General features: G+C 37.2%; 1 protein-coding gene across 1 annotated transcript in view; it reads left to right on the top strand.

Annotated features, from left to right (window-relative positions):
- Window positions 1-202: 202 nt before the first annotated feature.
- Window positions 203-21,534, top strand: part of LOC125255347 (poly [ADP-ribose] polymerase tankyrase-2-like) — a 36,509-nt gene continuing 15,177 nt past the window's right edge. The window contains 21 exon segments of the mRNA XM_048170515.1: window positions 203-644; window positions 3,034-3,258; window positions 3,401-3,496; window positions 5,502-5,538; window positions 5,664-5,673; window positions 5,675-5,740; window positions 5,953-6,047; window positions 9,990-10,056; window positions 10,149-10,335; window positions 10,418-10,449; window positions 10,451-10,495; window positions 10,498-10,542; window positions 11,202-11,293; window positions 11,388-11,466; window positions 13,382-13,438; window positions 13,440-13,554; window positions 14,271-14,350; window positions 14,490-14,635; window positions 17,515-17,680; window positions 17,825-18,044; window positions 19,756-19,865. Coding sequence (XP_048026472.1) covers window positions 464-644; window positions 3,034-3,258; window positions 3,401-3,496; window positions 5,502-5,538; window positions 5,664-5,673; window positions 5,675-5,740; window positions 5,953-6,047; window positions 9,990-10,056; window positions 10,149-10,335; window positions 10,418-10,449; window positions 10,451-10,495; window positions 10,498-10,542; window positions 11,202-11,293; window positions 11,388-11,466; window positions 13,382-13,438; window positions 13,440-13,554; window positions 14,271-14,350; window positions 14,490-14,635; window positions 17,515-17,680; window positions 17,825-18,044; window positions 19,756-19,865 — 2,151 coding nt within the window. The 5' untranslated portion in view covers window positions 203-463.

Raw genomic sequence — 21,534 nt, 5'->3', positions numbered from 1 at the left:
AGGAAATTTTAATTTGAAAGTGAACTAATCCTTTAATGGGAAAATTTACTTTATTTCCTAACAAGGAAGGCTGCTGAAAAAAATCAGGGGTGCAGTGTTGCACTCATACACATATAAATAGATTTATTATTATGGTTGCACTCTGTCATTATTCTTCTGACTCATACGTGACCAATAAGAGACAAGTTCCGGACTACAAAGCCCCGCCCATTTCAAGACTCGCGTTCTCGCGAATTGACAATCTATCCATTTCTCTCATTTCTGTGATTTTGAGACACAGCCGTATATTGACAGCTCTGTACATTAACAACCAAAGACACCCGAGCTGAATAATTTCTTCTCTTCTAATTGATGTTATAGAAAGGTTTTAACAGTGGAGATCTGCGCCTCTCTCCGGCCTTCATGTCGAGCCTTTGGAATAGTGTGTATTCCACATTTCCCACTCTCCGCCTCTAGCTTGTCCATGTCGGTCCGGCGCTTCTCGGGGCTCATGGAAAGCTCCGGGTCTGCCGAGCCGAGCAGGGAGTTGTTCGAGGCCTGCAGGAGCGGAGACCTGGAGCGGGTGAAGAAGCTTGTGTGCCCGGAGAATGTGAACAGCAGGGACACGGCGGGCAGGAAATCCACCCCGCTGCACTTCGCTGCGGGTGAGAGCGACTGGGGCTCCTATTCTATTCATTTTACTTTGTAAAACAAGATTCTGTTTTCTGTTTCTTACAGTATATGCTTTTCATTTATTTAATGTTCTGTACTATGATTCTGTGCTATTTGTATCATCGTCAATAATATATTTTATTACTGTACAATTATATTCCACACACAATTGAATTTGCATATCATTAATAATTAATCAACTACAAAAGACAAAAGCTTCTTAGCCTATTTATGATCATATATAGGGTTTTTGAAATTAATGAATTACATTTTTTGTTGATGTTAGTGTAAATGTATAATTAAGTTGGCTACTAAGAACACCATGTGCTTTTGTTATTTCTGGAACACTTTGAAATCACATACTGCTATCGTTATTGCCATTGAAATTTATTATATTCACACTGAAATACAGCACAGAGACTGTTAGAATATATTACACTAAACTACATTACAGTAAGGTCCTATTACTGGTTAACTAACAATGAGTGATACATTTGTTACAGTATTTATTCATCTTTGCTAACATTAGTTCATTGTTAGTTTTCACTGTTAGTTCATGTTAGCTAATGTAGTTAAATGAAATTAACAAATGGAACATTATTGTAAAGTGTTGCCTAAATACTTCTATGGTTTATATATAGTTTACATATAACTTTTATAGTTTAAGTGCAGGGGAGTCTTTAAATAATAAAATGATAAGCAAATGTTTTATCATAATAATTAATAAAATTCAAAACAAAAATTATGAATTATTTTAAATGAATAATTTAATTGTATAATTGTATTAATTATAAAAAAATAAAATGTGTAATACATAAATTTGATAATTAATTTAAAATCAAAATAATAAAATGGACTATGGCTCTCTTATTATACAGAAATGTGTACATGTATTCAGTAACTTTATTATGGCTAACGTGAAAAATGGACTACTGTTTTGTTGATTGTAAAGGAAAAAATGTTGAGTCATCTATCATAAAGATAAGTCTTACATCCCATAATTATGATAATTGTTATTGTAATTATTCTATTGGACATGTTATTAACACAAATACAGGCATAATAGGCCTAACATTATGAGCACTGACAGGTGAAGTAAATAACACTGATTATGTCTTCATCACGACACCTGTTAGTGGGTGGATATATTAGGAAGCAAGAGAACATTTTGTCCTCAAAGTTGATGTGTTAGAAGCAGGAAAAATGGGCAAGCATAAGGATTTGAGCGAGTTTGACAAGGGCCTAATTGTGATGGCTAGATGACTGGTTCAGAGCAACTCCAAAACTGCAGCTCTTGTGGGGTGTTCTTGGTCTGCAGTGGTCAGTATCTATCAAAGTGGTCCAAGGAAGGAACAGTGGTGAACCGGCGACAGGGTCATGGGCGACCAAGGCTCATTGATGCACATGGGGAGCGAAGGCTGTGTGGTCCGATCCAACAGACGAGCTACTCTAGCTATTGCTCAAGAAGTTAATGCTGGTTCTGATAGAAAGGTGTCAGAATACACAGTACATCACAGTTTGTTGTGTATGGGGCTGCATAGACACAGACCAGTCAGGGTGCCCATGCTGACCCCAGTCCACCGCCGAAAGCACCAACTGTGGGGACGTGAGCATCAGAACTGGACCACAGAGCAATGGAAGAAGGTGGCCTGGTCTGACAAATCAGGTTTTCTTTTACATCACATGGATGGCCGGGTGCCTGTGCATCGCTTACCTGGGGAACACATGGCACCAGGATGCACTATGGGAAGAAGGCAAACTGGCGGAGGCTGTGTGATGCTTTGGGCAATGTTCTGCTGGGAAAACTTGGGTCCTGCCATCCATGTGGATGTTACTTTGACATGTACCACCTACCTAAGATCATGTACACCCTTTCATGGAAACGGTATTAGTGTCTGTGGCCATGAAGCAAAAATGGTTCAGGAATGGTTTGAGGAGCACAACAACGAGTTTGAGGTGTTGACTTGGCCTCCAAATTCCCCAGATGTCAGTAACAAACAAGTCCGACCCATGGATGCTCCACCTCGCAACTTACAGGACTTAAAGGATCTGCTGCTAACATCTTGGTGCCAGATACCACAGCACACCTTCAGGGGTCTAGAGGAGTCCATGCCTCAACGGGTCAGGGCTGTTTTGGCAGCAAAAGTAGGACCAACATAATGTTAGAAAGGTGGTCATAATGTTATGCCTGGTCGGTATATGTTCCATTGTCATTATTTGTTAAATGGGCAGTCAAAAATTGTATTGATTGTTTTCATTGATTGAAATTGAAGAAGTTCCCTAAAAATCCTAGCATTGCAGTGTAATGTAAGTGTTGGTCCTAATGGAAGGGGGCTATCTATAAAGCCCACAACTCTGTGACGGCCTGCTTTTCTGTGGCAGGTTTTGGCCGTAGAGATGTGGTGGACTACCTCCTCCAGAACGGTGCTGACGTGCACGCCTGCGATGATGGTGGTCTCATCTCGCTGCACAACGCCTGCTCTTTTGGTCACGCCGAGGTCGTCAACCTGCTTCTGCAACACGGGGCTGATGCCAACTCCAGAGACAACTGGAATTACACCCCACTCCACGAGGCTGCCATCAAGGGCAAGATCGACGTCTGCATTGGTAAAACATGGTGCCTCTCACGGGCCTTCTAGTAATAAAGTTTACAGTGTAATTTCATTCATAATAACTTGTTTTGATGATAAAAGTACATCAAACATGGATCTCATGTTGAGTGTATAATGAAACTGTTTGTCATTGGTAGTTTTACTGCAACATGGTGCTGAGCCAACGATCCGAAACACTGATGGGAGGACAGCGCTTGACCTGGCTGAAGCCTCCACCAAAGCTGTTCTGACCGGTGAGTGAGCTCTTGAAGCTCTAGTCTACAGTCTGATTGAATGTATTCAGAGAGGAATACTGGATGCTGGGAAATGATACAAACATAATATACAGGTGCTGGTCATATAATTAGAATATCATCAAAAAGTTGATTTATTTCACTAATTCCATTCAAAAAGTGAAACTTGTATATTATATTAATTCATTACACACAGACTGATATATTTTAAATGTTTATTTCTTTTAATTTTGATGATTATAACTGACAACTAAGGAAAATCCCAAATTCAGTATCTCAGAAAATTAGAATATTGTGAAAAGGTTCAATATTATTGAAGACACCTGGTGCCACACTCTAATCAGCTAATTTACTCAAAACACCTGCAAAAGCCTTGAAATGGTCTCTCAGTCTAGTTCTGTAGGCTACACAATCATGGGGAAGACTGCTGACTTGACAGTTGTCCAAAAGACGACCACTGACACCTTGCACAAGGAGGGCAAGACACAAAAGTTCATTGCAAAAGAGGCTGGCTGTTCACAGAGCTCTGTGTCCAAGCACATTAACAGAGAGGCGAAGGGAAGGAAAAGATGTGGTAGAAAAAAGTGTACAAGCAATAGGGATAACCGCACCCTGTAGAGGATTGTGAAACAAAACCCATTCAAAAATGTGGGGGAGATTCACAAAGAGTGGACTACAGCTGGAGTCAGTGCTTCAAGAACCACTACGCACAGACGTATGCAAGACATGGGTTTCAGCTGTCGCATTCCTTGTGTCAAGCCACTCTTGAACAACAGACAGCGTCAGAAGCGTCTCGCCTGGGCTAAAAGGACAAAAGGACTGGACTGCTGCTGAGTGGTCCAAAGTTATGTTCTCTGATGAAAATAAATTTTGCATTTCCTTTGGAAATCAGGGTCCCAGAGTCTGGAGGAAGAGAGGAAGAGAGGAGAGGCACACAATCCACGTTGCTTGAGGTCCAGTGTAAATTTTCCAGTCAGTGATGGTTTGGGGTGCCATGTCATCTGCTGGTGTTGGTCCACTGTGTTTTCTGAGGTCCAAGGTCAACGCAGCCGTATACCAGGAAGTTTTAGAGCACTTCATGCTTCCTGCTGCTGACCAACTTTATGGAGATGCAGATTTCATTTTCCAGCAGGACTTGGCACCTGCACACAGTGCCAAAGCTACCAGTACCTGGTTTAAGGACCATGGTATCCCTGTTCTTAATTGGCCAGCAAACTCGCCTGACCTTAACCCCATAGAAAATCTATGGGGTATTGTGAAGAGGAAGATGCGATATGCCAGACCCAACAATGCAGAAGAGCTGAAGGCCACTATCAGAGCAACCTGGGCTCTCATAACACCTGAGTAGTGCCACAGATTGATCGACTCCATGCCACGCCGCATTGCTGCAATAATTCAGGCAAAAGGAGCCCCAACTAAGTATTGAGTGCTGTACATGCTCATACTTTTCAGATGGCCAAGATTTCTAAAAATCCTTTCTTTGAATTGCTCTTAAGTAATATTCTAATTTTCTGAGATGCTGAATTTGGGATTTTCCTTAGTTGTCAGTTATAATCATCAAAATTAAAAGAAATCAACATTTGAAATATATCAGTCGGTGTGTAATGAATGAATATAATATACAAGTTTCACTTTGTGAATGGAATTAGTGAAATAAATCAACTTTTTGAAGATATTCTAATTATATGACCAGCACCTGTAAAGTGTGCTGAATAAAGAATACCTCCACTATGTTTAAAGTTTATGGCCCACCCTTGGGAAATTTGGTAATAAAATTTTCCCCAAGCTTCCCAGTGGTAAATACTTACAATAATTCTGAAAGCACATGAAGGCAGCATTATTCCCACAATTTCCATTTGTTTTTCCTCTACTTGTTTATAAGACTGTGTCTGGTAATTGCCAATTTTCTCAAGGCTGGCATGTTCTCCTGGTGGCTTCGCTTTTCATTTGGTCTCAAATGAGATTTCCATTTATGTTAATACACTTCATTCTTTCTTAATTCTAGGTGAATATAGAAAGGATGAACTCCTCGAGAGCGCAAGGTAATAACAATTTAAGCTCAATATTGTTAAGGAGGCATGAGGAGAGACGAATATTGCTAAGCTAAATTGCTGTTGTGACTCGCATTGGTCTTTTAATTGACTTGCCGCTCAATGCTTTTATACAGAAGTGGAAATTGAAGAAAAACTGATGAGCCTCCTCACACCATTAAATGTGAACTGTCACGCTAGTGACGGAAGGAAGGTGATTTATTAAATTATATTAGCTAATGTTGCCTCAATATCAGTAGGATTGTTTTTGTAAAACCATCCTCGAATGTTTTCAATATTACTGAGCCACTCAAATAAAACACATAAGGTAGCCAGACATTTCATGTGTAATAGGTTCTGCATGCATCTTAATTTAAATAAATAATTTGCATATGTGTTTCTGAATGGATTGTTTGTTGGTTGCAGTCCACCCCTCTGCATCTGGCTGCTGGTTATAATCGTGTGAAGACAGTACAGCTGTTGTTGCAGCATGGAGCCGATGTGCACGCTAAAGACAAAGGGTGCGATGTCTGTCTCCAGTGTGACTTGAAGTGCTGTACAAGTTAAGCTCTATTCTGTCAGTTAGCACAGAAATAGATCCCCTTCTGTTAAAAAAACAAAAAACAAATAAAACTTCTGTTTAGAGTAATGCACTTAAAATGGTCGTCTATGGGTCAAGATGCTCCATAGGCATAATTCCAGTCTCTTTTTGCTGGATTTACCACCTTTACAGAGATGCACAATATATCAGTACCATAATGGCCTCTACTCATTCTGCCAATGAGATTGCTTGCTCAACATTTAAATAGTCTGGTTCAGTGTTCTGCTGCGCACCATCAGAGTTCCTCTGAAACCCTCCACCTCCCCCAGCACCACCTGCCTAGAGTCTGCTATGGGATTTGTGTATGTCTATTCATGCAGCAGCAGTATATCTTACATGCTCAGAGAGTATGATTTGACATGATTAAGAGTTGTCATGATTATTACTACATATAAATACAATATTACCACATATAAATATTATTACATATTAATTTATTTAGATATTGGTCATAACATGCAAATAATTATCAGCCTACCAATATCGATATCGTCCCAAAATTTTAATATTGGTGCATCATTAGTTGAAAAATTGGATGTAACTTTCAACAGACAAGGTTAAAGGGTTAGTTCACCCAAAAATGAAAATTCGTTATTCTTCATTTACTCACCCTCATGTCGTTCCAAACCCGTAAGACTTTCATTCATCGTCAGAACACAAATTAAGAAATTTTTGTCCCTCCATTGACAGCTACACAACTACCACTTTGACGCTTCAAAAAGTTCATAAAGAGATTGTAAAACTAATCCATATGAATTGAGCGGTTTAGTCCAAATTTTCTGAAGAGACATGATCACTTTATATGATGAACAGATTGAATTTAGGCTTTTATTCACATATAAACATTCATCAACGCACACATCAGTTGTGGTAAACGGAAGCTCAAGCATGTTCGTTTGACGTGCGAGAAGCAATGAGGTTCAATCTCGTGTGATACGCAGCACACTGCTTCTGCAAGAGGTTGAGCTTCTCTTTATGTTTGCTGATCAATGTTTATATGTGAATAAAAGCCTAAATTCAATCTGTTCATCATATAAAGCAAACGAGTCATCAGAAAATGTAGAGTAACCACTCAATTCATATGGATTAGTTTTACGATCTCTTTATAAACTTTTTGAAGCGTCAAAATTTCAGCTGTCAAAGGAGGGATAGAAATGACTCAGATTTCATTAATAATATCTTAATTTGTGTTCCGAAGATGAACGAAAGTCTTACAGGTTTGGAACAGCATGAGTGTGAGTAAATGATGACAGAAATTTCATTTTTGATCTAGCCCTTTAATATTCAATTCTATAACACTATTCTCATGTTAAAGCTGCAGTCCGTAACTTTTTTTGGTTAAAAATGACCAAAATCAATTTTTGAGAAAGTACATAACCAGCCAGTGTTCAAAACTATCTCCTTACCTTAGCCCGATTCACAACGGTAAGCTTGTAATAATGTTTTCTAATTCAGTTGGTACTGGTAGGTTTCCGCAGGAAATTTGAGCATGCCGCCGTTCGTCTTTGCGTCATCACGTCACGTCTGTTCACATAAAGAAGGAGTTCCAGCTAGTAGGCTATATGGAAAGTGAGGATGCTGCAGGTGACTGATCATTTATAGCCTTTTCTCACAGCAGCTGGAATAATTAAACTTATCATTTTGATGGCGGATTGTAATCCAGAAAGATCCAAATGATAATTATCAGTGACAACTAGAGATTCACCCGTAGTCAAAAGCAAAAGACTTCAGACTGCGGAATGGCTACAGAAATTTAAATTTACAGGTAACACTTATACACACTAAATACATAGTCACGCAATGCTGATGTTGTTAACATTAACAATCTGAGAACAAAGTATAACAATAATAATAATTTGCATGGTTTGACGTGATCCGAGCTAAGCGATCATTAGATTTAATCACAATTGGCAGCGCGATTTATTGAAATGCTTTTTTTCTCAGTTGGTCAGAACAAAAGTGGCAGACATGTTACTTGCTTGATCAGATGATATTTTCCAGTGAAAATTCTTATATTGGTCATACTTCCAAGACATAGAATCTGTGATTCTGAAGTACAGTATCCATATCGGTGACTGATAGTGATGTGTCGTTCTTGAACGATTCGTTCATTTTGAACGAATCTTTTATGTGACTCGGGAAGAACGAGTCGTCTCGGGGGGGTGATTCGTTCAGTCGCGCATGTGCAATATTCTACAGGTTCTGTACTGCTAGAAGTAGTTCACCTGATGATTCAATTGTTAGTTCATTTCATGAGTCTTTCGGGTTTTGAGTCGTTCCTTAATCACGTGACAGACCCATACGCTACCAATGCATTCTGAGCCGGAAAGAGAATTGATTAGTTCTTTTTATGAGTCTTTCGGGTTTTTGAGTCGTTCCTTAATCACGTGACAGACCCATACACTAAGCCAATGCATTCTGAGCCGGAAAGAGAATTGATTAGTTCTCTTCATGAGTCTTTCGGGTTTTGAGTCGTTCCTTAATCACGTGACATACCCATACACTATGCTGTGTGACCCAAGCACATTATATTTATTAGTAAATAACGTTAACTCTCCAGTTTTGTTTGAGTTTGTGTTACAACTGTTAAAGCTGAAGTTATCATAACCTTGATGTTTTAAACTAACATTAATAATTCAAATTCAAAATGTTATTTGCTTTTAATTTATGTCATTATGTCCTTTTTGAGCAATCTTCTTATATTAGACCAATATGTCAAGTCTGCCTAGGAAAAGCAATTATTATAACAGCAAACTCAAAATATTGGAGTAAAAATGAACAAACTAGGCTATAAATACTTTGTATTGTAGGCTTGGATTATTATATTATTATATAGCCTAGTGTTTATTTACAGATAGACAGTCAAAAAGATAAATTAATCAATATTTTATTTATAACAGGGCTTTATTTATTTATAATAACACACCACAGATCCTCAGTAACAAAAACAGTGACAGAAATGTCAGAAATAGCGTATGGGTCTGTTACGTGATTAAGGAACGACTCAAAACCCGAATGACTCATGAAGAGAACTAATCAATTCTCTTTCCGGCTCAGAATACATTGGCTTAGTGTATGGGTCTGTCACGTGTTTAAGGAACGACTCAAAAACCCGAAAGACTCATGAAATGAACTAATCAGTTCTATTTCCGGCTCAGACTGCATTGGTTTAGCATGGGACTGCCTGTCACGTCATTAAGGAATGACTTAAACCCGAAGACTTGTCAGACAAGAGGTGAGGTGAGCTTAATCAGCTTGTCATAAACTGAAGACCCAGGTAATGAATTAATCATTTCTGAATCTTATAGCATTGTAGTTTTGTATTGTTTGTAGTGGGATCAACGTTTGCATAAGTAGTAGATGTGTTGGGGAAGTAACACGTAACATTTTAATTACATTTTGCTAAAATGAACGAAATGACTCGAAAAAAGATTCGTTCATTTTGTTGAACGAGACTCAAAAGTCCGAGTCAGTAAAATGATCCGAACTTCCCATCACTAGTGACTGACAGCAAACATTAGATTCATCCGCGCTGAGGAGCCGTGCCAATGCACAACCCACAAAAAGATGATAATTCCGCAAATAACTTGCAATTACAGGTTTTATACAGAGATGGCGACAAAGACGCAAATTTACAGACTTCAGCTTTAACATGTATAATAGTGGCTATACTTTCAGAACAGTGTGTATTTCATCCCCTAGACTTTGCTGTAAACACATTTTTTATTTGTTTTTGCAATCTAAGGGATTTTTCAAACCCAAAACATTCTGATAAACACTGTAGTCAGGAACAAATCTTTTTTTTATTATTGTACTCATTAAACGTATCTACACCATCTTACACCTGACCCTGTGTTTACAGTGATCTGGTGCCTCTTCATAATGCCTGTTCATACGGTCACTATGAGGTAGCTGAGTTGCTCGTAAAGGTATTCACACATTTCTTGTCTGCTTCCTTGTTCTAAGTTCTTTAATTTTAGTTGAAGTGATAACTACACTCCATCTGTTCATTTTTCCGCAGCATGGAGCCTGCGTCAACGCTATGGACCTGTGGCAGTTCACACCTTTGCACGAGGCAGCCTCAAAAAACAGAGTGGAGGTCTGTTCTCTCCTACTCAGCTACGGGGCCGACCCCACCTTCCTCAACTGCCACAACAAGAGCGCGATGGACCTGGCCCCGACCGCCCTGCTGAAAGAGCGTCTGGCGTGTAAGCGTGTGACTGCTACTAAGATCAGCTCGCGTTTTGTTTGGTACATTATTGACAGACAGGGTGTCGCTCTCTGTTGCAGATGAGTTCAGAGGTCACGCTTTGCTGCAGGCAGGCACGTGAGGCGGACATGGCCCGCTTTAAAAAACACCTCTCTCTTGGAGAACCATCAACTTCAAACATCCTCTAACCCAAGAGACAGCTCTAGTAAGGCTCTCTTTCTCTTTCTTATAACAGTAATAAAACAGTAATATTGTGAAATATTATTACAGTTTACAAGAACTGTCTTCTATTTGAAAGTATTTTAAAATGTATTTTAAAACTGAATTTTCAGCATCATTACTCCGGTCTTCAGTGTCACATGATCCTTCAGAAATCGTAATAATATGCTGATTTGCTGCTCAAGAAACATTTTTCATTATTATCCTTGTTTAAAACAGTTGTGCTGCTTAATATTTTGGTGGAAACCATGGTATATTTTTTTTTAGAATTCTTTAATTAAATAAAAAGTGCTAAATAACAGCATTTATTTGAAAATAAAAATATTTTGTAACATTATAAATGTCTTTACTGTCACTTATAAAAGTATTATAAAAATAATGAAAGTATAAAAAATCATACTGACCCCAAACAGTATTTTTTCTGAAATTTAAACAAAAAATATTTTCTTATTTATAATCACAATTTATTTAAAAACTCAAAAAACAAAACAAAAAAAACTTAAAAGCATATTTCCAACTCTTAAATTCTATTGGATGTGCCATGATTGAAGAAGTTAAAAACACAGCTCATATGCACACCTGTGAATGCCACAAGTAAACACAAACCATCTAAAGAAGTGAGGTTTCTGTGATTGTCTTTGATAGCATTGTGCCTCCACATCACCCTATCCCAAGAGGAAACAGATCTGTGAATTGCTGCTCAGAAAAGGAGCCAACGTCAATGAGAAGAATAAAGAGTGAGTCAGTCACGTTGTTTGTATTTGCAAAGGGCGTCTTAATGATTGTGTATCATATCCAGTAATGGCTTTTGGATCTCTGTATTTCACACAGCTTCCTCACACCACTGCATCTTGCCGCTGAGAAGTCCCACAATGACATCATCGAGGTGTTGGTGAAACATGAGGCAAAAGTAAGTGAGATTTTACAGCTGCCGTAAAACATACACAGTTATACATGGGCACAACAGAATGTTTTTAGCATCATTCTGTCAGCCTTTAGTTATTCCATCAGGAACGAAAATACATAAATCTGTGATTCAACACATAATGAATTTAGAACTCGAATGAACCAACAAATTAACAATTAATAATGAATGATTCAACTACTATAAGTATATCCAACCTTACCCAGGTACATACAGTACACACACATTTACATTGTACCATATAGTACTGTACTGTACTATATTGCAAATCTCAACTCCTTAATTGTTATAGCATCAAAAATGTAAACTATATTATTACCCAGCAATATATTAAAGGTTAAATATAGTACATCCTACATTACCTGCATACATACACTCACGTAAAGCAATACATACTATATAGAAAATCTCGGCTGCGTGATTGTTTATATCATAGCAAAATATAAACTAAGTTATCGCAGAGCTCTCTATATAAAATTGTATTTATATTATATCCTTTATTTGCATACATACAGTATACTAACGCTAACTATATATATGTGTAATGTAAACTATATTTTATCTCAATCCTAATCTGCTAAATGCAAATATAAGGCATAAAGATGTTAAAGGTGCCCAAGAATGCTTTTTCACAAGATGTAATATAAGTCTAAGGTGTCCCCTGAATGTGTCTGTGAAGTTTCAGCTCAAAATACCCCATAGATTTTTTTAAATTAATTTTTTTAACTGCCTATTTTGGGGCATCATTAACTATGCACTGATTTTTTCAGTGCGCCGCCCCTTTAATTTGCGTGCTCCCTGCCACACGATTATATTACAGCACATTTACAAAGTTCACACAGCTAATATAACCCTAAAATGGATCTTTACAAGATGTTCGTCATGCATGCTGTATGCATGCTTCGAATTATGTGAGTATAGTATTTATTTTGATGTTTATATTTGATTCTCTATGAGTTTGAGGCTGTGATCCGTGGCTAACGGCTAATGCTACACTGTTGGAGAGATTTATAACGAATGTTGTGTTTATGAATTATACAGACTGCAAGTGTTTAAAAATGAAAATAGCGACGGCTCTTGTCTCCGTGAATACAGTAAGAAACGATGGTAACTTTAACCTCATTTAACAGTACATTAGCAACATGCTAACGAAACATTTAGATAGACAATTTACAAATATCACTAAAAATATCATGCTATCATGGATCATGTCAGTTATTATTGCTCCATCTGCCATTTTCGCTGTTGTTCTTGCTTACCTAGTCTGTTGATTCACCTGTGCAGATCCAGACGTTAATACTGGCTGCCCTTGTCTAATGCCTTTCATAATGTTGGAAACATGGGCTGGCATATGCAAATATTGGGGCGTACACCCCGACTGTTACGTAACAGTCTGTGTTATGTTGAGATCTGCGTGTTTTCCGGAAGTCTTTTAAACAAATGAGATTTACATAAGAAAGAGAAAGCAATGGAGTTTGAAACTCAATGTATGTCTTTTCCATGTACTGAACTCTTGTTATTCAACTATGCCAAGGTAAATTCAAAATTTTGAATCTAGGGCACCTTTAAGATATTATAAACATCAACATCCAGATTTTCTGTTAAGCTGCTTTGAAACAATGTGTATTGTGAAAAGCGCAATACAAATACATTTGACTTGACTTGTGATTGATCATGAATCATTTTTTAATACAGATTTCATCAGTTCAAAATCCAGTGACTTTCTCAAGTCTCACCCTACTTGTTTTGTTCTTGTTGAATATCCTGTTTTAATCAGAAATGCATAAAATTATTTTGATATGGCCTTTAGTTTGTAAAAACAAACAAAAGTCGTGTTCACAGAAATGCACTGGTAGTCTATGGTGCTTTTCTTGTCTCAGTGTGTTGTTGTGATGTGCAGGTGAATGCGGTAGATAACCTGGGTCAGACGGCGCTGCACCGCGCGGCTCACTGCGGACCATCTGCAGACCTGTCGCATGCTCCTGAGTGCTGGATGTGACCCGCTCATCACCTCCCTACAGGGCTTCTCACCCTCCCAGCTCGCCAATGAAAGCATTCAGGAGATACTGCAAGGTGATCCCTTTAGTTCAAATTCACTATTTACTCACCCTCATGACTTTCTTCTGTGGAAGACAAAAAAAGCAATTTAGCAGAATGCATTTGGAAAAGATCAGCATGATTTTCTGTTTGGTTTACAATGGTATAAAATCATATTGGAATGAGAATGATAACATTTAATTTTTTGAATGAAATAATCCTTTAAACTGCCCCTATGTGCTTTTTGGGATATTACCGTTCATGTATTGTGTAATATGGCTGTTTGTGAATGTAAAAGGTGTGCAAAGATCAAAGTGCATGACAAGTGAAGTTATTGCCTCCCAAAAGAAAGAACTGATTCTGAACTGCCTGAAATCGAGTCGTCAGTAATTCCAGTCTTACTTCCTTCACAAACCTACATAGGTTTGTTACAAATTTTCATAATGCCAGCCTATGTAGCTAGAATTCAGATATGGTAATGAGGCGTTTCATTTCCAACATATGCTGTAAGTGGTGAACCAATCACAACAGACTGGGCCATCTGACCAATTAGAGCAGAGTTGATGAGGTGATGCTGCAATGTGTATTATAAGACAATTGAAGTGTTTTTCGACCTTGAATGCATGTAAATCTATTGTAGGAAACCTCCAAAACATAATCGGGGCACTTTAAAATAAACACTAAGCACATAAACATAAAAACATTCTTTTTTTTACCTTGCTTATTGTTATTGAGATTTTTTTTATTCCTAGAAGGAGCATTTACAGGCAACTCAGATACAGACAGACAGCTGTTAGAAGCCTCCAAATCAGGAGATCTGGAAGTAGTGAAGGTGAGGACTAAAAAATACACAAAACAGTATGAAATGATCAATATTTTTCTCCATGTAGTTGTGAAATTTTAATGAGGTTGATTATACCAGATTCCGATGTTAGGACTGACATATTGTTTTTTTACCTTCCCCTGTGTAGAAGCTCTGTACTCTTCAGAACGTGAACTGTAGAGACGTCGAGGGAAGGCAGTCCACACCCCTGCACTTTGCGGCGGGGTACAACCGTGTAGCTGTGGTGGAGTATCTGCTGCAGCACGGAGCCGATGTGCATGCTAAAGACAAGGGGTGAGATGTCAAAAGACTTCAGATCTAAATGTATTAATGTGGAGTCAACAGAACAGACAATTTCAAGCATTTATGGATTGAACTCTGCTGACTGCAGCACCACCACCACAAAAAAAAAAAAAAAAAGATACTTTTCCAGGATTCACTATAAACTTGCAGTCTGAATGGAATCTGATAAGTCTGTTTACTATGAAATAATTACTATTTCACTTGCTGCAATTTCTTGATTTGGTTATTTTAGTTATCTATTATGCTTTCATTTTTAACCTTCTTTAGTGTGTAATGTTGCTGTTTGAGCTTGAAAAATGTCTGCAAAGTTACAAAGCACTCCAAATGGAGTTATTCTCTATCAGTGTGCACTGTTTCTGAACTCTTCCTGAAACTCCACGATTGTTTTCCTCCGGGAACGAACATGTCACAATATTCCTGATTTGAATCATTCCCGCCCACGGCATATGCAAATAAAGTTGGAGGGTGGCGGAGCGAGGTCTGGTAGAGTTGCTTTAGTAGTGTGCTGTCGCCATGTCCAAGAGATGCCACTCCGGATCTAACGAGGTTAGTGTAAGGGGCGTGACATTTATGAAACACGCTCGAAGAAGTTGACCAATCACTTCACTTCAACACACTGATCCAACCGACCAATCAGTGCACATTGCGCTTTTCGAAAGGAGGGGCTTCACAGAGATAGGGCAGGGGTGTGTTTCCCGAAAGCATCGTTAGCCAACTATGGTCTTAAAGGGTTAGTTCAACCAAAAATGAAAATGCTGTCATTTATTACTCACCCTCATGCCGTTCCACACCCGTAAGACCTTCGTTAATCTTCAGAACACAAATTAAGATATTTTAGTTGAAATCTGATGGCTCCATGAGGCTTTCATAGGGAGCAATGGACATTTCCTCTCTCAAGATCCATTAAGGTACTAAAAACATATTTAAATCGGTTCATGTGAGTACAGTGGTTCAATATTAATATTATAAAGCGACGAGAATATTTTTGGAGCGCCAAAAAAACAAAATAACGACTTATTTAGTGATGGCCGATTTCAAAACACTGCTTCAGGAAGCTTCAAAAATATTCTCGTCGCTTTATAATATTAATATTGAACCACTGTACTCACATGAACCGATTTAAATATGTTTTTAGTACCTTTATGGATCTTGAGAGAGGAAATGTCATTGCTCCCTATGGAGGCCTCACGGAGCCATCGGATTTCAAATAAAATATCTTAATTTGTGTTCCGAAGATTAACGAAGGTCTTACGCATGTGAAACGGCACAAGGGTAAGTAATAAATGACAGAATTTTCATATTTTGGGTGAACTAACCCAAGTCCCATTGAACTCTATTGGTAACGATGGAACTTGCGATCATATTTCGCTTTGGGAAACGAACCCCAGAGCATTACTGACAGACTAGGATGAGAGGAGCTAAATCATCAAATGTCAAATATGTGAAATAATAAAGTGTTTTTTGAACATTAAAGCATGGGAAGCTATTCTAGTAGACCCCAAAAACAAAATCAAGACTTTGAAAAAGGGCATAATAAGGTCCTCTGTGATGAATCAGTCCAAATTACGTCTGAATTAATTAACGTCTGACTCACTTTTTATGGCAACTTGTTAAAGGTGCCCTAGATTCAAAAATTGAATTTACCTCGGCATAGTTGAATAACAAGAGTTCATTACATGGAAAAGACACACAGTAAGTCTCAAACTCCATTGTTTCCTCCTTCTTATATAAATCTCATTTGTTTAAAAGACCTCTGAAGAACAGGCGAATCTCAACATAACACAGACTGTTACGTAACAGTCGGGATCATTAATATGTACGCCCCCAATATTTGCATATGCCAGCCCATGTTCCCAACATTATGAAAGGCATTAGACAAGGGCAGAACGTCTGGATGTGCACAGCTGAATCAACAGACTAGGTAAGCAAGCAAGGACAATAGCAAAAAATGGCAGATGGAGCAATAATAACTGACATGATTCATGATAACATGATATTTTTAGTGATATTTGTGAAATTGTCTTTCTAAATGTTTCGTTAGCATGTTGCTAATGTACTGTTAAATGTGGTTAAAGTTACCATCATTTCTTACTGTATTCACGGAGACAAGAGCCGTCGCTATTTTCATTTTTAAACACTTGCAGTCTGTATAATTCATAAACACAACTTCATTCTTTATAAATCTCTCCAACAGTGTAGCATTAGCCCGTTAGCCACGGAGCACTATCAAACTCATTCAGAATCAATGTAAACATCAAAATAAACACTGTACTTACGCGATTAGACATGCTGCATGACGAACACTTTGTAAAGATCCATTTTGAGGGTTATATTAGCTGTTTGAACTTTTTTTTATGTTGTTTAAGGCAAGCGCGAGCTCTTGGGGCGTGGAGCACCAGATTTAAAGGGCCACACACCCTGAATCGGCTCATTTCTAATTATGCCCCAAAATAGGCAGTTAAAAAAATGAATTAAAAAAAATCTATGGGGTATTTTGAGCTGAAACTTCACAGACACATTCAGGGGACACCTTAGACTTATATTACATCTTTTAAAGATCAGGTCAAGTCAAGCTCTTTATTGTCATTATACAGATTGTTTTTGTACTAATGTTGCAGCATTAAAATAATAAAAAAATACATCAAATATAAACAGACATGCAAAGTTTTGAAATAACAACTCCTGCAAGGGTGTTTCTAATACACCGACTGAGGGATTGTCGACAAATTTCACATCATTCTCTCTTCTGACTGCTGTAATCAATCTCTTGATATTTTTCCCTCTTTTGGAAAGCTGTAGAAATGCTATCATCACTTTTTTTTTTTTTTTTTGCTATTGCAACGCTTATGTCTCTCTTTTGTGCTACATAGTGGCTTGGTCCCCTTGCACAATGCCTGTTCCTATGGGCATTACGAGGTCGCTGAGCTCCTCGTCATTCATGGTGCTGTGGTTAACGTGGCCGACCTGTGGAAGTTCACCCCGCTGCATGAGGCAGCTGCCAAAGGCAAATATGAGATCTGCAAACTGCTGCTTCAGGTATTGAAGAGCTCAGATTGAAATCAATTGCTCAGCTTTTGAATTAAAATAATTTCTATTATCAATGGCAGCAAAGTGATGGACGCAAACGCTGTGTTTAGTGTTGCGTTCACTACAGTATAACAAAGTAATTCCTTGACACAGCATGGTGCTGACCCGACCAAAAAGAATCGTGATGGAAACACCCCTCTGGACTTGGTGAAGGATGAGGACACAGACATTCAGGATCTGCTCAGGGGTGACGCAGCACTGCTGGATGCCTCTAAGAAAGGCTGCTTAGCTCGCGTTAAAAAGCTATGCACTCCAGACAACGTGAACTGTCGAGACACGCAGGGACGTCACTCCACCCCGCTGCACCTCGCAGGTACGTGTGGGTCAGATTGTGATGCTTTCAGATAATACTTTCACATAAGTTTCACTCTTGACATGAATGTGTCTCTTCTAGTGCTCGACCATTAAGGGTTTTTTATAATGGCAGATGCTGATACAGAGATCTTAGAGAGCAGGGTGGCCCATGTAAACATTAAATATGTATCGTAAATAAACATGCACAACATTTCTGCAATAAAACTAATATTGTTAATAATACTTACTAAAATATTTTTAAAAATGTATCAATTTGAAAAAAGTCAACTTAAAGGGATAGTTCACCCAAAAAATGAAAATTCTGACATTAATTACTCCGCCTCATGTTGTTCCAAACCTGCAAGACATTCATCTTCTGAACACAAATGAAGATATTTTTAATGGAATCTGAGCGATTTCTGTCCCTCCATTGACAGCTTTGACACGCTGACGCTTCAAAAAGTTCATAAGTAGATCATAAAACTAATCCATATGAATTGAGTTGTTTAGTCCAAATTTTCTAAAGAGACCCAATCGCTTTATATGATGAACAGATTGCATTTAGCCTTTTTTCACATATAAACATTGATCAGCAAACATAAGCAGAAGCTCAACTGAACCTGCTTAACACACAAGAATGAACCTCATTGGTTCTCGCACATCAAGCAAACATGCTTGAGCTTCCGTTTACCAAATCTGATGTTGGCATTGATTATTGTTTATGTGAATAAAAGCCTAAATTCAATCTGTTCATCATATAAAGTGATCATGTCTCTTCAGAAAATTTGGAAAAACCACTCAAATCATATGGATTAGGTTTTACGAATCTCTTCATTAACTTTTTAAAGCGTCAAAGTGGTAGTTGTGTAGCTGTCAATGGAGGGACAGAAATCTCTCAGATTTCATTAAAAATATCTTCAATTTGTGTTCCGAAGATGAACAAAGGTCTTACGGGTTTGGAACGAACATGAGGGTGAGTAAATGAATGACAGAATTTTCAATTTTTGGGTCAACTAACCCTTTAATATACAAGTAATCTGTTTAAAAAAACAGATACTAAAATACAGATTTATACACAAAGAAAATGTTAAAAACATATAAATAATAAAGAGAATAAACAGTCAGCACAGATTACAGAGCATACTTGAGAATTGCATTTTCTCAAATGAAAACACTAGTTATGCATACAGCACATATTGAACAATAAGTAATGGCACACCAGGGATTTAAATCTAGGATGCACAGTTGATTTAAAGGCAAAACCAAAACCTGGAGACCTTATTAAACACACTAGCTTTGTAACGCCTGCTACATTTGCATTTAGAATCAGTTTATTAAGTGCAAATAGTACTTAGTACTTAAAATGTACTTAGTCTATGAAGTGATGCTTTCAAGTGCTAACACTACAAAACTGGTAGCAACTGTAATTCACAGTCCTGTTCACCATGTAAACACTACGTGCTTATTATAATATTGTAATAACTAGGTAGTAACCCTGAACCCTTAAACCTAACCTTAACTCATGTAATTGCCTTATATTACGCCAATACTTTCCTATGTAAGAACACTATAAGTACATGTAAAATAAAGTGCAACCACAAAACTCTACAAAACATGTTGCATCTTAGGGCTCATGTGCTCAAACGAATGAATAAAATATCTGAAAAATATGAAAAAAAAAAAATGGAAAAAGTATATTTTCATGTTGTTTGTTTTATGTGTATGATTAGCTGGCTATAATAATCTGGAGGTGGCTGAATATCTGCTGCAACACGGGGCAGAGGTGAACTCTCAGGATAAAGGTGGTCTCATTCCTCTACACAACGCTGCATCTTACGGAGTGAGTACTGCTCCAGTGCATGTCAATTAACATGATCAGCTACATACTGTACATACAATAACCCCTACTCAAAAAAGTGTAATAGTTCACAATAAGGTTCCATTAGTTAACTAATAATGAGCCGTTGTTACAGTATTTATTCATCTTTGTTAAATACAACTGTTCATTGTTAGTTCATGTTAGCTCAGTTTCCATTAAGTAATATTAACAGACGCAACTTTTGATTTTAATAATGTATGATTAAATGTTGAAATTAACATCAACTGAGAGTCTGAGATTAATAAAAAGTATTTTTCAATGTCAGTTCATGATTAATTAGTATAGTTAACCAATGTTAATAAGTGGAACCTTAATGTTTCCACAAAAAAAAAAAGTTTTCATGACCGAAATGTCAAAATTGTATGCAAATATTGCATTTCTTTCATAGTGGTTTGTGTTGTATTTCATTGTGGCTCTTTTTTAAAAACAATCTTTTTCTTTTTATAAATAAATACAGTACAGTCCAAAAGTTTGGAACCACTAAGATTTTTAATGTTTTTAAAAGAAGTTTCGTCTGCTCATCCAAGGCTACATTTATTTAATTAAAAATACAGTAAAAAACAGTAATATTGTGAAATATTATTACAATTTAAAATAACTGTTTTCTATTTGAATATATTTGACAAAGTAATTTATTCCTGTGATGCAAAGCTGAATTTTCAGCATCGTTACTCCAGTCTTCAGTGTCACATGATCCTTCAGAAATCATTCTAATATGCTGATTTGCTGCTCAATAAACATTTATGATTATTTTCAATGTTGAAAACAGTTGTGTACTTTTTTTTCCAGGATTCCTTGATGAATAGAAAGTTCAAAAGAACAGCATTTATCTGAAATACAAAGCTTCTGTAGCATTATACACTACCGTTCAAAAGTTTGGGGTCAGTAAGAATTTGTATTTTTATTTTTTTGAAAAGAAATTAAAGAAATGAATACTTTTATTCAGCAAGGATGCATTAAATCAATCCAAAGTGGCAGTAAAGACATTTATAATGTTACAAAAGATTAGATTTCAGATAAACACTGTTCTTTTGAACTTTCTATTCATCAAATAATCCTGAAAAAAAATATTGTACACAAATATTTTGTACAATTGTACACATTAAATGTTTCTTGAGCAGCAGATCAGCATATTAGAATGATTTCTGAAGGATCATGTGACACTGAAGACTGGAGTAATGATGCTGAAAATTCAGCTTTGCCATCACAGGAATAAATTACTTTGTGAAATATATTCAAATAGAAAACAGTTATTTTAAATTGTAATAATATTTCACAATATTACTGTTTTTACTGTATTTTTAATTAAATAAATGTAGCCTTTTGTTGAGCAGACGAAACTTCTTTTAAAAACATTAAAAATCTTAGTGGTTCCAAACTTTTGGACCTGTACTGTAATTCATCATTTAATTATTTATTTAAAATAAGCAAAAATTGGCATTGTTAATGTATTTTATACAACAGTTCTACTCTGCTTGATTGGTCAAGCTACATTCTAGCAGTGTTGATATTTTGCAGTTCTGTGTTCAGTAATTAGCGTTTGTACATTGTATCCAAACTGTTGCAGTAGTTGAAAGCAAAAATTTGTCTGAAATGTCAGTTACATAGGGATTAACTGATGATGGGCTAT

The sequence above is a fragment of the Megalobrama amblycephala genome, linkage group LG20 (genome assembly GCF_018812025.1).
Source record: "Megalobrama amblycephala isolate DHTTF-2021 linkage group LG20, ASM1881202v1, whole genome shotgun sequence".
Lineage (NCBI taxonomy): Eukaryota > Metazoa > Chordata > Actinopteri > Cypriniformes > Xenocyprididae > Megalobrama > Megalobrama amblycephala.
Note: the sequence above shows the minus strand (reverse complement) of the source record. Positions and strands in the feature narration are given on the sequence as shown.